The sequence below is a fragment of the Rattus norvegicus genome, chromosome 1, assembly GCF_021556685.1.
Source record: "Rattus norvegicus strain SHRSP/BbbUtx chromosome 1, alternate assembly SHRSP_T2T, whole genome shotgun sequence".
NCBI lineage: Eukaryota > Metazoa > Chordata > Mammalia > Rodentia > Muridae > Rattus > Rattus norvegicus.
Genome location: NC_141534.1, coordinates 252959778 through 252973400, shown reverse-complemented (window position 1 = coordinate 252973400; position 13623 = coordinate 252959778). Strand labels below are relative to the sequence as shown.

General features: G+C 42.8%; 1 protein-coding gene across 4 annotated transcripts in view; it reads right to left on the bottom strand.

The window, feature by feature from the left end:
* Positions 1 to 13623, bottom strand: part of Cc2d2b (coiled-coil and C2 domain containing 2B) — a 95348-nt gene that overhangs the window by 41129 nt on the left and 40596 nt on the right. For all 4 annotated transcript variants that reach the window (XM_087551326.1, XM_087551320.1, NM_001447192.1 and 1 more), the window contains 8 exon segments: positions 12415 to 12562; positions 10403 to 10541; positions 9262 to 9465; positions 7881 to 7973; positions 5003 to 5094; positions 3825 to 3995; positions 2257 to 2353; positions 1391 to 1500 (listed from right to left, as the gene is read on the bottom strand). In XM_087551326.1, the coding sequence (XP_087407452.1) occupies positions 1391 to 1500; positions 2257 to 2353; positions 3825 to 3995; positions 5003 to 5094; positions 7881 to 7973; positions 9262 to 9465; positions 10403 to 10541; positions 12415 to 12562 (1054 nt within the window).

Below are 13623 nucleotides of genomic sequence, written 5' to 3'. Positions count from 1 at the left end.
AAAAACACTGCTCGTACCTCCACAGCTCCTGCACTCAGTAGCCAATCTCTGCTACCTTCGCATGATCCCAGGAGAACCTCCACCGAACCAGGAGAAACTGAGCCCAGCCGGTCTCAGACCTCTCCTTCCACCAAAGCCGAAATCGCTACAGCTCAGCTCTCACCCCACATGAAGCGGAAAGCAAATGACATACAACCTCACTGGTTTTACTCATTCTTGACATAATAAAGTATTCTAAAACATTGATATAAATGACTACAAATCTTAAAGTAAGGAAAGTAAAGGAAATCCACTGATGATTAAAAACATACACGTTGCATAATTTCACTAAACATAGAACTACTGGGCCCTACCCTAAACCTACAAATTTAGAAACTAAGACAGTAGGTCCAGCCATTTATGTTTAAGAAGCTGTCTGGGTAACTACAATGCACAAAATGTTTAAGAGCCACTGACTTCAACAGTATAGTTTTGAGGGCAAGTACAAGAAAGTACAGAACAATGCTGTTTACAAAGGGAAAAAAATCAAGACAAGAAAGGGTTAAATAATCATGGTGTTTTTGCTCAATAGTACAGTATGTAGATGTATGCAAGGGGATGAAAGTGTCTTATGGCCTATTTAACACTGCAATTACAGAATACCTGAGACAAGGTAAATTGTAGAGAACAGACCTCTCCCACAATTCTGGAAGCTGCAAATATTAAACCTATGTAGTGAGGTGAGGGTTTTCTTGCTGTCTCTTCACATAGCTCGAGGAAAAAACCCTGTCCTGAAAACCCACCCTGCCCTTTCTATAACAGTATCAAGTGAATACTAAGACAATGAAATACCCTTTGTTCTACAGTGATATCCTTGGAACCAAAACATTTTCTATAATAGAGGGAAGCTGTTTAAGACTCATAAACAACTGAAAAGTCTCAGGAAGTCCCTGAAACATACTAGATTCACAAGTCCTACTTCTCAGGCAATATAAGTAGTAGGCCTTGCTGAGGAAAGCATACTCTGACCCATCAAGTTGCATACAGGTTCTGAAGAGTACTCTAGGACTGCAGTTTTCTTGATTTGTCATCTAGGCTGGATGGGTTTTCTGGTGATGGTGCTGCCTTTGAGTCATTCATGCTTCGGTAAGTAACCCTTCTCGAATACTCACGCCAGTAACCTTAGTACATTCATTGGACTTCTAAGTTGTATTTTGGCAGAATTATTTCTTTGGTCTGTTTTCAGACCATTTGTTTTTGCCACCCTACAAAAAGTCGCATGCATCACTCTCTCCCAAGAAAAAGGTGTAAGGTACCTTCACATGTACACACACACAAGCATATATGAACATGCTCCCTCACCTCAGAGTTACTCTGACTACAAACTGCAGGAAAAGAGACTCCAACTTACATAAAATCTACCTTGATTTCTTCATTCCAGCATGGATGAGATCCATTTGCAATGTTGGTTTGATATACAGTATGTTGAAAGGAAACTTCTATGAAAGGGTGTACAGTATCCTGAAATACAGAGTAAACACTGACTAGATTTTTTTATAAGGTCTTACATAATACAAAAAGGCAAAAAGTTGGGAGATTACTTTGTGACTGGTTTCCTTAGTTTTTATAGCTCTTTCTTTCAATAGCCATTACTTAGTTATTGACTTAATAAATATCTATTAGTCTTATTCTATATCAAGCACTCTTCAAAGATCCAAGGACAGACAGAACTTTTCTTTAAAGATTTTAAAGTTTGTTGGGAAAGAAAAAAAAAACCGAAGAGACAAACAAGTAAAAAACAGGAGCAATGCAGCAGGAGAAGAGGCTTGCGGCTGTGGGTTTCAGGACAGGGTATGGGTGTGTGTCTGGGGTAGGACCGGATGAGCATCACAGAGGGGATCCTGATTGAGCTAGGGCTTTGAAACAGTTGTGTTTATCTGGCCAAGAGCAGGGAGATGGTGGAGGCTGTTCCCAGCAAAGGAAACAAGCACTGAAAGCCAAGACAGCGTGGCTGTGCAGTGGACAGACAGGAGGACAGCTGGAAGACAAGAGAAACATTGTCAAAGAGTCTGTGTGTGAGCAGGGAGCTTACGCCCTGTTTTATAGGGCTTGAGGGCAGAGAATGAGATAATACAAGTTACTTTCATAAAGAATACCTTTCCTTTCTTAGAGGAAAATAACTTTAATCGGAACGACACAGACATGAAGAGAGCAGTTGGGAGCCAGAGGCGACCAAGAGCAATCAGTCAATATTAGACCTTATAAACTGCGAAGTACCTCATTTATGACTTCATTCGAGGGTACAAGTTTGGCTTCATTTTGATATCTGAGGTAAGACATGGATGAGCTCAGGTAAGTAGGCATACTCCAAGTTCTTCAGGAAAAACAACATGGAGATATAGTTAGTTTTAATTTAAGTGTTGGTAGGCATAAGGGTTACCCTGGGTCTTACAGAGGTTTTGTTTTTGTTTTTTGTTTTTATTGGTTTTTTTTGTTTTGTTTTGCTTGTTCTTGTTTTTGCCTTTTGTCATTTCACCTTGGTGACCATCACTGCTGTGGTAGAGTGGCTCCTAACTGAAGTACAAACCAGCTGTCGTCTGTGGTAACGTGACCACTGGTTCTCAGCACCCAGGGGAAAGTAAAGCTAAGCGATATTTTGGGAAAATAGCCTTTCTCGGCTTTTTATTCATTATTTTTTCTTTTTGGTGTTACAATCTTTTCTTCTGGAGAATGACAACTATAGAAAATGGTAGTGGTTTTACGTTCTTCACAAACAGCCATTAAGATGTGCATTGGTTGTGAAAATAACCAGTTGTGCCAAGGAATAAGGTTGTAGTTTGTAAAACAGAGTCAAAACCGTTAAGGGGTTTTTAGATATAAATTAACAGCCAGCAAGCAGAATGTTTATCAGAGATAGAACCCATGAGCTGTACCAAGCTAAAGGCAAGGAAGCAGAAAACACGTGCGGTAAACAGGGAAAAGGGAGATACTTGATATTCCTGGGGCATTTGGGTAGTAATATCATAGTTATCAATCCTCCTTGACACTAGATATCCAGGATACATTTAATGAAATGGATACTTAACATTCACAGTGCTTTAACTTGACTGCCCATTGGTAGGCAATGTCTGAGTTGGTCCAAGGGGCAGACCATACTCAGTGCATACAGGAAAGAGAGGTGAATCCCGCTTTGGTAGAGCTATCTATGTATCCTAAGCAGAACCGACTTTCCCTTTGAAGACCGGAAACAAAATGTGTGTTCCATCCTCTTTCCCTGTCTCTTGTCTTTCAGCTTCTGACATTGAGGGCACGCTGCTGTGACAGAGAATGGAGTGGCAGGGAGCAGAAACGTCAAAAGCTCTGAACAGGGAACAGGAACAAGAGGAAATGACTTGGTGATACAGAAGACACTTGTGTGGCAAATATCTCCAAAGCATATACTAAGATTACTTAGGGAATCTCATATACCTGTGATGGTTTGGCTTGGTTGGGGCAGTTTGTTCTGGGCCAGGGCTTTGAGCATGTGAGGCAAAAAAATCCTACCTCTGAGCTACTTTGGAGAGTCTCGATATGTGACATTAAAAATAGGTCTGACTCTCCAAATGAAGGTTTAAAGGTTTGTTCATTTTATGCATATGATTTGAATATGTGTGTGTGTGTGTGTGTGTGTGTGTGTGTGTGTGTGTGTGTGTACGTGTTAGGCATCAAACCCACAGCATTGCGGGTACTAGGCAAGTGCCCCACCACTGAGTGACATCTCCAGGCATTAAGCGTAAGTAATAAGGATGCTTATCCCATTTAAGAAAGACGTTCTGCAACTGCAGACATTGGAGCCCATCACTTACCTATACGATGTTGTTTTTCTGGTAGGAATGTTGTAGGCCCTCAGGATCCTGACGAGAATCTTGATATCTCCATCAGAGATGCTCTGGGCTGTGACTTTTCTTCTTTCTTTCCTCTGAGGTTTTAACTTCCTTCGTGGTTCAATGAACTTACAAAGCGCATCTGTCAATTGGCTAAAGGGTAAAAAGCGATCAGCTCCATATACGCGAATCAGCGTCATTCTAAACACAAGGTGTTCAAAATAATTGTGAATGAGGCCAATATTCTGAACCGTATTATGTCCATTGCAGAAGGGGGGACAGAGCTCCTTTCAACCCAAAGTAGAAACTATTTCCTGACCTTACAAAGGAAAAGACTCTGTGTCCCCTCACGCCAGGAGGGCATATGATTGCACCAGCTCTTTGGCCACATGGTCCAAAAAGAAGTCAGTGGCAGTAAGATAAAGCTATGAAACATTTATCTTTCATCACGATTGCTACTTTTTTAAGCAATCACTCATTCTCTTAAAGATAACTAATGTTCCAATACTCTTCATTGCTCTGAATCAGTTAGATGCTCATGCTGACTACCTAAACCTGTGGAATTACAGTTCGATAGTCACAGCAGTGTCTGTTCAAGGTCTGGATATGTGTGGCAGTAGATTTCAGTGCCCGCAGCAGTCAGAACCTTACTGGTGATGCTGAGAATTTACATGTAGCACCTGCAAGGGCTCAGATGCTCTCCGGACCCTCCCCTTGGGTTTCAGTATGGCCGCTGTAGAATAAAGACAATTCTGCAAAAGTCCACCTCCTGCCCCTGTGCTGCTCAGTGCCCTGGCACCGCTGAGGGGGAGAGGATGGGGTTATAGCATTGCTACCAACCATGGCTGATCCAGGAGGAGACTCATGGGGAAACCTCAGAACAACAAAAGGAATGAGAAGAGATGTTCTCTTCTGTTTCTGTCTTGTCCCAGAGACTGCCCTAAAGGAGAGAGAGCCCAACCTTCTCTCTGTAATACTGTACAACTACAACAATGTCAGATAGGTGATCTAAAGTGGCCAGACACACTTTGTCACCAAACCTCACTCTGAGTTCTGAGACTGCAGTTTTGACGTGTGACATAAATATTTGTAAAATACAGAGAACCCAGAGGATTCTGAAGAGATCAGCCTTAATTTCACACTTAAGAGTTGGGGAGTACCTTGTAGATACAATTTCTTCATAGTCGGCCACAATATCTGACAAGTTAAATTTGCTGACTTTGACGATTTTTTTCATGATCAACCTTCTCACCTAAAGAAAAAAATATGGAAGTTAAAAGAAACGGAGTGTCCCTGCTTTAAGACTGTTTTTACAGTGCTTCTGGACCACTGTGTATTTTACTCCTTGATATTTCGAGCAGTGAGTACGAAGGAAGTTAGGTAAGTGGAAATATGGCTATATCCACTGTTACTAAAATCATTCTCAACGCACAGTTATACCAAGGCAAATTCTTCCTATACCCTTTCCTGTCTCATTCATTTGATCTTATCCTCACTCAGTTTTCCCATTGGACTCACAGTCTTCTCTGCTGGATTGGGTCTTCACTAAGAAAACAGACAGTCCTGAGGTCTCATTTCTACAACAACCACTAGTGACCCACATGGACCCTGACCTACAGACTAGAAGAAATCTGCACTTTTGTGCTTCCCTCAAGCATGTCCTAGGCTAACTTTGAGTCCCTATTCCACCAGCGTGGCAAGAGTCAGCCAGAGCTTAAAGCTTCACCTTGGCTACTATAAACCTTGATTTTTTTTTCCTCTTAAAATTTGAGCCAGAGTCTCAGTATGTAGCACAGGCTGGAACGATCTTAAATGGCCCAGGTTGGCCTTGAACTTGAAATCCTCAGTCAACCTCCCAAGTGAGGGGGTCACTTCTGCTGTTCCTCCTTCTCTAGTCTTTATGACAGGTTTAGGCTTTCAGACATGACCAGGCAGTGGGGTTGGCAATCTTCGGCTTTCTGTTCGACCACACATCATCCTGGAGCCATTGCACCTAAAACTTGGCTACCTGCTTGAACTGGTTAGGAAATGGAGGTGGTGGCAGGAGAACGGGCAACAAACTGTTCCCTTGAGAGTGAGCCAGACCTTCCTTCCCCCAGGAGTTTAGCTCTGTGTCCCCTTTGGCATCATCTAGGACTGGGTTTCTTCTTGCTCTTCCTCCCATAGAATAGATGGGTTTCACTTGAGTTTTCAAACATGTGTTAGTCTGGAATGTTCTTTTCCAGAAAATTCTATGGCTGTCTCCCTTACCCAGTTCAAGTCTAACTGAGTAAGTGGTGAGTTCTCACCCAACTGTTGTCTTCTCCAGGGTTTCCTTTCTCAGCTACCTTATTCATAGTCACAGATGCACCTCCTAAACACACACGCACACGCGCGCGCGCGCGCGCGCGCGCGCACACACACACACACACACACACACACACAGAAGAGAGAGAGGGGGGAGGGGAGGGGAGGGAGAGGGAGGGAGGGAGAGAGAGAGAGAGAGAGAGAGAGAGAGAGAGAGCTCAAGTTCTCATTTTCTACTCTGTTCCCTAACATGTTTCATTCTCTCAAATATGACTTACTTTTTTATTACATGGCTTCTTCTAGAATATAAACTTCAGGAGGTCAAAACTCAACAACTGTCTCTGAATAGCCAAATTAAAGGAGCACAATGAAGAAATGCGTAGCTCCTTGGATGCTATCATTTCAGCAAAACGTTACCTAGTGACCCTTGGGCCAGCTTGGACTGTACAGTTAGAGCTATAGCCCTAGCCTCAGCTACCACTGATACTGGTCCTACAGCAAAAATCTACGGAACACAATCCATGTCCCATGGAATGCATATAAACCTCAATAACACGCAATTACACTGACAGAAAGGGAAGGGTTAAGAACCTATAGATCTAAAGAATGTAGGGTAAAAAAAATCCACTATCTGTAAATCTAGTATTATGGTGTGAGCCTACCTAACTTGAAGGTTTAAACTAACCCTAGAGCATAGTCTTTATATGAGTTTCCATCCAACTGCATGGCCACCCGGCTTTCTTTTCTTTTATTTTTTTTTACATTTTATTTTTCTTGGATATTTTATGTATTTACATTTCAAATGTTATCCCCTTTACCCCTTCTCCCAAACCCTGTCCCCCTCTCCCTGCTTCTGTGAAGTTGCTCCCACTCTCACCCACCCACTCCCACCTCAACACCCTGGCTTTCCTCTACATTGGGGAAAAAAGCCTTCACAAGGCCAAGGGCTTTTCCTCCTGTCGATGCTGGACAATGCCATCCTCTGCTACATACATGGCTGGAGTCAGGGGTCTCTCCATGTGTACTCATTGGTTGGTGGTTTAGTCCCTGGGAGCTCTGGGGGGCGGGTCTGGTCTGGTTGGTTGATATTGTTGTTCTTCGTATGGGGTTGCAAACCCCTTTAGGCTCCTTCAGTCTTTTCTCTGACTCCTCCATTGGGGTTCCTGTGTTGAGTCTGATGTTTAGCTGCGAGGATCCTCATCTGTATCAGTAAGGCTCTGGCAGAGCCTCTTGGGGACATTCATATCTGGCTCCTGTTAGCAAGCACTTCTTGGCATCAGCAATAGTGACTGAGTTTGCCACCCAGCTTTCTTAAGATTCCTTTCTAAGATGCATTTCTGGCATCCTCAGCAAATACCACCTTAGCCCTTGGTAGAGCCAGCTCACTGCCCTCTTAGACTTCCCCCAAGAGCAGGCGCATTTTTCTCTTTTCCAGTGTGGCAAGCCCATTATTAAAGTATATTCTAAGTCCCGTTTTTAAAGGGTAGTGTTGGCCAGGTTCGGTTACAAGGGTGACACTGTAAAATTCTTGCTTAAATAGGAGTCAGGGCTGTGCCCTCACAGAATGCTCCCTGGTGAAAAGGCAAACTAAAGAGAGTTGTCTGTCCAACTCCCTGCAAAAAGTGTGTACCATCTATGGTGTGTGTGTGTGTGTGTGTGTGTGTGTGTGTGTGTGTGTGCAGCATATATAGAGCAAGCAGACAGATTCTCACAAAGGTAAATCAAATACATTGACAATGCCACGTTTATTACCTTTCTCAGAAAATTGACAGAATTAATCCTTTGTGCAGTGATAGAGTTCACATCTGAAATGGACACATCCTTCTGTGCTTGACTTTCAAACTCCTAAATAGAGAATTGGGTTAGTTTGTAATGCAGGGATCAGTCTGACATGCTCCAACAAAAATGCTATCATTTGCTTCCATTCAATCACAAAGATGGTGGCAAACACTTCTTGGGAAATCACCCTTTTTGGATTACCTCACTGAGAACTGGCCCAAACCCGGTTTCTGAGTCTATTCCATTTTCTTCTGGTATGAAGCCCACTGATCTTTGAGATACTGTGTGGGTCTCGGGAATAAGAGTCAGACTGTCAGGCTTGGCAACAGGCGCCTTACCCTCTGAACCATTTGACAGACTCACTGGTCTTCTACCATGTAGTGATGACCGAAAAAGACCGCCATTTTGAAAATGAGACGCTGAGGAAAAGTCATTAGTTTGCATCTCTTCTTTCCTCTCTGAGCCATCCCTAAGGAGCTTCCATGACACTTCTGACTGGGCTGTGTGTTTCCACCTACAGCATGAGGCTTAACTATGATAGGATGACTCCTGGGTAGTTTTTGTGTAGCTTCTGAAGGGCCGAGTGGACATCAGAATCTGGCATGTTCAATCTAAAATGGCTGCCATCTACCTACAGCAGCCATTCCACTGCACAGGGGTGTTCCATAGAGATGGAACTATCTCTTAGAAAGTTTTAGTTCTGGGTTATGACAGTCGGCCATTGCCACAGCTATGAGCTCTTAAAAACTCCTCCTTATGGGACTGGTGGTGTGCTGCTGAAGTGTTTAAAAGCAGGTCCTTTTGAAGTCGGAAGAGTATTGAAATGCTCCAATTTGGAACATTTACTAATCCATGGGACAAATGTTCCCCTTGACTGATGACAGCCACCAGGAACTCCCTGCAAGTGTGGCTGGGAAGGGACTTTTATTACATACAGGCTGCAGTGTATAACCCAACAAGACCAGTGCTTCTCTTGTCTCTCTTTTTGGACTCTAAAGACCTGAAGTTGAGATATGGTTTACAATTAATATCTACATTCACTGTGGTAGTGTTTCTTTCCTGACTCCTCCCCAGAACTGTTGAAAACTTGGTGATATATTTTATGATAACAAAAATACATCAGTAGCATCAATTCAGGTAACCTAAAGGATTTGGGCTGTTAAGCAGATTAGGTAGTACCACACTATAAAGTCAAGCTAAGGGCATGGTAGGATTTAGGTGTCTACGGAGAAAGGGAAAAAAAATCTGTGTTGATTATTAATTACCAAAATTAACACAGAAATGAAAATAGGTTGAGAGCAGCATGATATTAACGCTGTCACACGGTGAGCTGTGTTTGCATAGGAGCTGGTACCTGGAAGACTATGTCTGGAATCTCGTTGTCGTAGAGGGGCATCTGCTGCAGGAGGAAGAGATCCAGCTGGCCTGCATTTCTCAGCTCCAACAGCTGGAAGCGTTTGCTCCTTTTCATTTCTTCCTCAGACACAAAGTTAAATTCATCTTGCAACTGATCAAGACGGAAATATTTGGGGATTTCCTGTCCTTTGTGTCTCAAATACTGGAAAACACGGACATGTAAAGTCTTTACTTAGGAAATTATTTTTGATTCAAGAATTATTTCAGAGTACCGTTTTCGCGCCATCGACTGCGTGAGCAGGAAGGGAGCAATTGGACCCGTGGAGGCACGTGACCTGCAGAAACATGCACGCTGCCTGACATGGCTTTCTACCCTGTCTGATCACGGCTTGCAGAGAAAGAGAAAATGTCGGTGTTGTATGTAAACAAAGGGCAGAAAGGGACATCATCGGGATATGAGTACCGGACCTGGAAGGTGCGTGATAGCCACTACTAGTTCCTAGGATGAGAGGTGATACTGATAAAGGGGGAGGTCGAAGAAAGGTATGCTGGGAACACAGAGCAGTTCAGTTGGCTGTAGGGATGGGCACAAAGGACCAGATAATGGTGGCTGAGTGCAAGAAAACATTTCGAAGTTCTCTCGATAAATCATCACGGCATTTTAGCGCCTAATAAGATGGTTAGCATGTGACGGACTTTTAACAGATGTTAGCTTAAAGGTTAGCCTGCCTACGATCAGGTCTAGAGTAATCACTTCTTTCTTTTTTTAAGATTTATTTTATGTATATAAGTACACTGCAGTTGTCTTCAGACACACCAGAGGAGGGCATCGGATCCCATTACAGATGGTTGTGAGCCACCATGTGGTTGCTGGAAATTGAACTCCGGACCTCTGGAAGAGCAGTCAGTGCTCTTAACCGCTGAGCCATCTCTCCAGCCCTAGAGTAGTCATTTCAGTTGTTGTGTTTCTAATGCCTTTTCAATACTCTAAACCGATTGAAAACCATATGCGCCCTCAATTTTACTTTTGTATGCACCCTAAGCATCTAGAAAAACACACAGCAAATAATGGAGAAATATACAGGATGCATATGAAGAAATAAAATATATTTATAGTGTTGATAGTTTCTAAAACTTACCATAATCAGTTCTGTTATATCTGAATACTCTGGATTATTTGGGTCAATCCTGATGTCATCTGCCCAGTCACAAAGCTTTTGTGAGTTCACGATCCACGGGAGTCCAGGAACACCTCTCGCGTCAACATTTCTTAGCACACTAATGTGGAGAAAATATGTTGTTACTGTACATACAATATGCAGGTTACACATTACACAGGTTAAAGCCTGCTCACTGTGGGAACCCAGAGGTAAATCCAGTCATATCATGTATTTAATGATGAGAGAGAATCTCTTTATGATACGCAGACTAGTACGTCTCATGTTCTAATTTTGCCTTCTAATAAAGTGTCTACTCTCCCTTAAAGACGAGATTGTTAAGGATAAATCTCTATAAACATCCACCTGCGCCATCTCTGATTTACAGAGTAGCTGAAATGCAGTAGATGTTTAACTGAATAGTGCCCTTTGGGTATATTTTGTAAACTCTAAACATAATAATGGGTTAAATATTTTATGTGATGCACAATACTAAAATTTAATCTAAATATCAGCTTGTGCAAAACCAAGGAAACACACAAGGTAAAAAGTGACCCTAAGGGGCTGGCAGGATGGTTCAGTGGGTCAAGATGTCTGCTGCCAAGCCTGCTGACCTAAGTTCTGTCCTTGGAACCCAAAGAGTAGAAGGAGAGAACTCTTTGAGTTGTCCTCTGACTTCCATGGGTGCTGTTGCATGTGTAAATAAATGTGGAACTAAAATACACAAAACATATAAGTGTGAAAAATACTTTGACAGCATCGACTTTAACTTGTGCCGTAATGACTGGAATATAACAGAAAGCAATGTGATTAAATAGGCGGGATGGGCCAGGGGAGTATCTTTGTTCGTGAACAGCTATCTTCAAACACTGGGGCTATAAAAATAAGCTAGATTCGTGATATATCCTAGTGACTCAGCTATTCAGCTATAGACTAAGGAAAAAGGCGGCAATCCTGGAGTATGTGTGTGGAGTTGTCAATTAACTCCATGTCCTCACAGATGAGGTGTTGTGTCCTGTAGAATGAGAAGAACTTGGAATGCATTTCCAAGCCTTTTTTTCTCTCAACGATCAGGGAACAGTTCCCATCTGTCAGCTGAGCTCACAGAATTACAGTTTGGACAGATTCTGTAACGGTTTGGCCTGAGCCTGATGTCTGCTCCTTAAATTCTCCCTTCATCAGTGTAGGGTCTTACTTCTCCAGTGATGGTTATCAAAGTGTGGTGGACCCACCCCACAATATGGTGGCTGGGAAGGAATTAACAGACACTACAGGTAGAGTGGGGCCTTTTCTTTCATTTCCTATTTCTTGAAGCTGAATTATTTTTCTATATTTGTTAAAACTTAACAGCCCTGGCATCTTGCAACAAATTGTCCTTCCTCTTGGGAGGGTGTTAGCCCGAATGCCCCAGAACACAGGGCTCAAGGCAAAGCTTGAATGTTCACAGGTGAACCAGAGAGAGAGAGACTTATGTAACTTACCTTCTAAAAAAGGAGGCTGCCATTGAATTGTACCACAGTCCTGTGACATCTGCTTCATAAAATACCACAAACCTCAGAACCAAGTCAGTGAGTCAGTCACAGTCTCTTGGCTCAGGGCCAGTTGGAGACCTGAAGATTGCACCGTGCGGGTGGAGTACTCAAAGAACATTCTAGAATTCTAGGGTTTTTCTCCAGCCAAGCTGGTCATTCGTAAGTGATTCTTTGGTGATTCAGAATGACTGGGGAATTTTAAATCTTCAGGAATAAACTCTTTGGGAGACAGGGCCTTTGCCTGTAAGTTCAGGGCTTGGGAATCCCTCTCTAGCTGTCCTTGTCACTGTAAAACCTAAGCATTGAAGAAATACATCATTCTTCACATAAAACACTGTCACAGAGGGATGAGTCAAATAAAATTTCAATACTACACTGCTATGTGCTGCCCCTTCACATGCATGCTTCATAGGGCATCTGCTGAGATAGAAAAGCATGCTTTGAATATGAGAAGTTTATTACCTGCAGTATGCAGAGTTCAGTGACTGTGACACGGGTGTCAAAGGCATCCCATTTTCATCTAAGGCCCAGGAGAGAGAGTAGCTAAGTTTCCCTGAGGTTAAAAGGCACAGTTCTTCATTCTCACTCTCCTCGAGATTAAAAGGCACATCTGTTTTAAAAGGACATTTAGAACACATCACTGATTTAGAAATGCAGGGGCTGAGGGGCTGGGAAGATGACTCGGTGTGTAAATTGCCTCGTGCACAAGCATGAAGGTGAGGTTTGGATCTTCAGACCCTTAAGGGAGCTATCTGAAATCCCAGGCTCCCCTTGCCAAACTGATAAGCCTGTCCTTCCTAGTTCTTTTGTTTACACATTTTTTCCCTGCCTCCTCCTTGCTCAACTTGTTCACATCTCCCTTTGCAGCTGATAGGTATAATTAGATGAAAAAACTCCTGAGAAGATGCAGGAAAGGAATCCTGGGAGGAATAAAAGGCCTGGCTCTCAGAGATGCCATAACTAATCTACCTTCATAAGAAGAGTGAATCAATCAAGCAACGAAGGGACAGAAAACCTCTTCTTTCCTCCTTTGCTTTTCTGATCCATTTTCTTCTTTTCTCTTTACCTTCTACACTGTCTGAAGAATAGCAGACATATCCTGCTGCATCCTTACAGTCATTAAAAGGAAGTCAGAAGCAAATCGCTGGACTGGGAAGATAGCTCAGAAGAAGACCTGAGTCAGATCTCCAGCACCCTAGCAAAAGGCTGGGCATGGTGGTACAGCTCTGTAATCCCAGCTCTGGGGTTGCAGAGACAGGCAGATCCTGGAGCTTTCTGACCAGCGTGCTAGGTTCGGTAAGAGACCATTTCAAAAATGAGGTAAAGAATGACTGACAAAAGACACTTAGCATCTACCTTTAGCCTACACACACAAGCACAACACACATATCACACACACACACACACACACACACACAGCACAAATACACACAGGGCACAATTATACACACTATACAAATACACTTACTTCCCATATGCACCACACAAATACACACACACACACACACACACACACACACACACACACACACACACACACACACACCAGAGCTCATATTCCAGAATGCTTCTCCTCCATAGGACTAGAAAAGCATAGGTGTTCATGGCAGTGTTTAAGTTTCCCAAAGACCTGATTCAAGACAGTGTTAAACAAGCTAGTTTTTAACACCT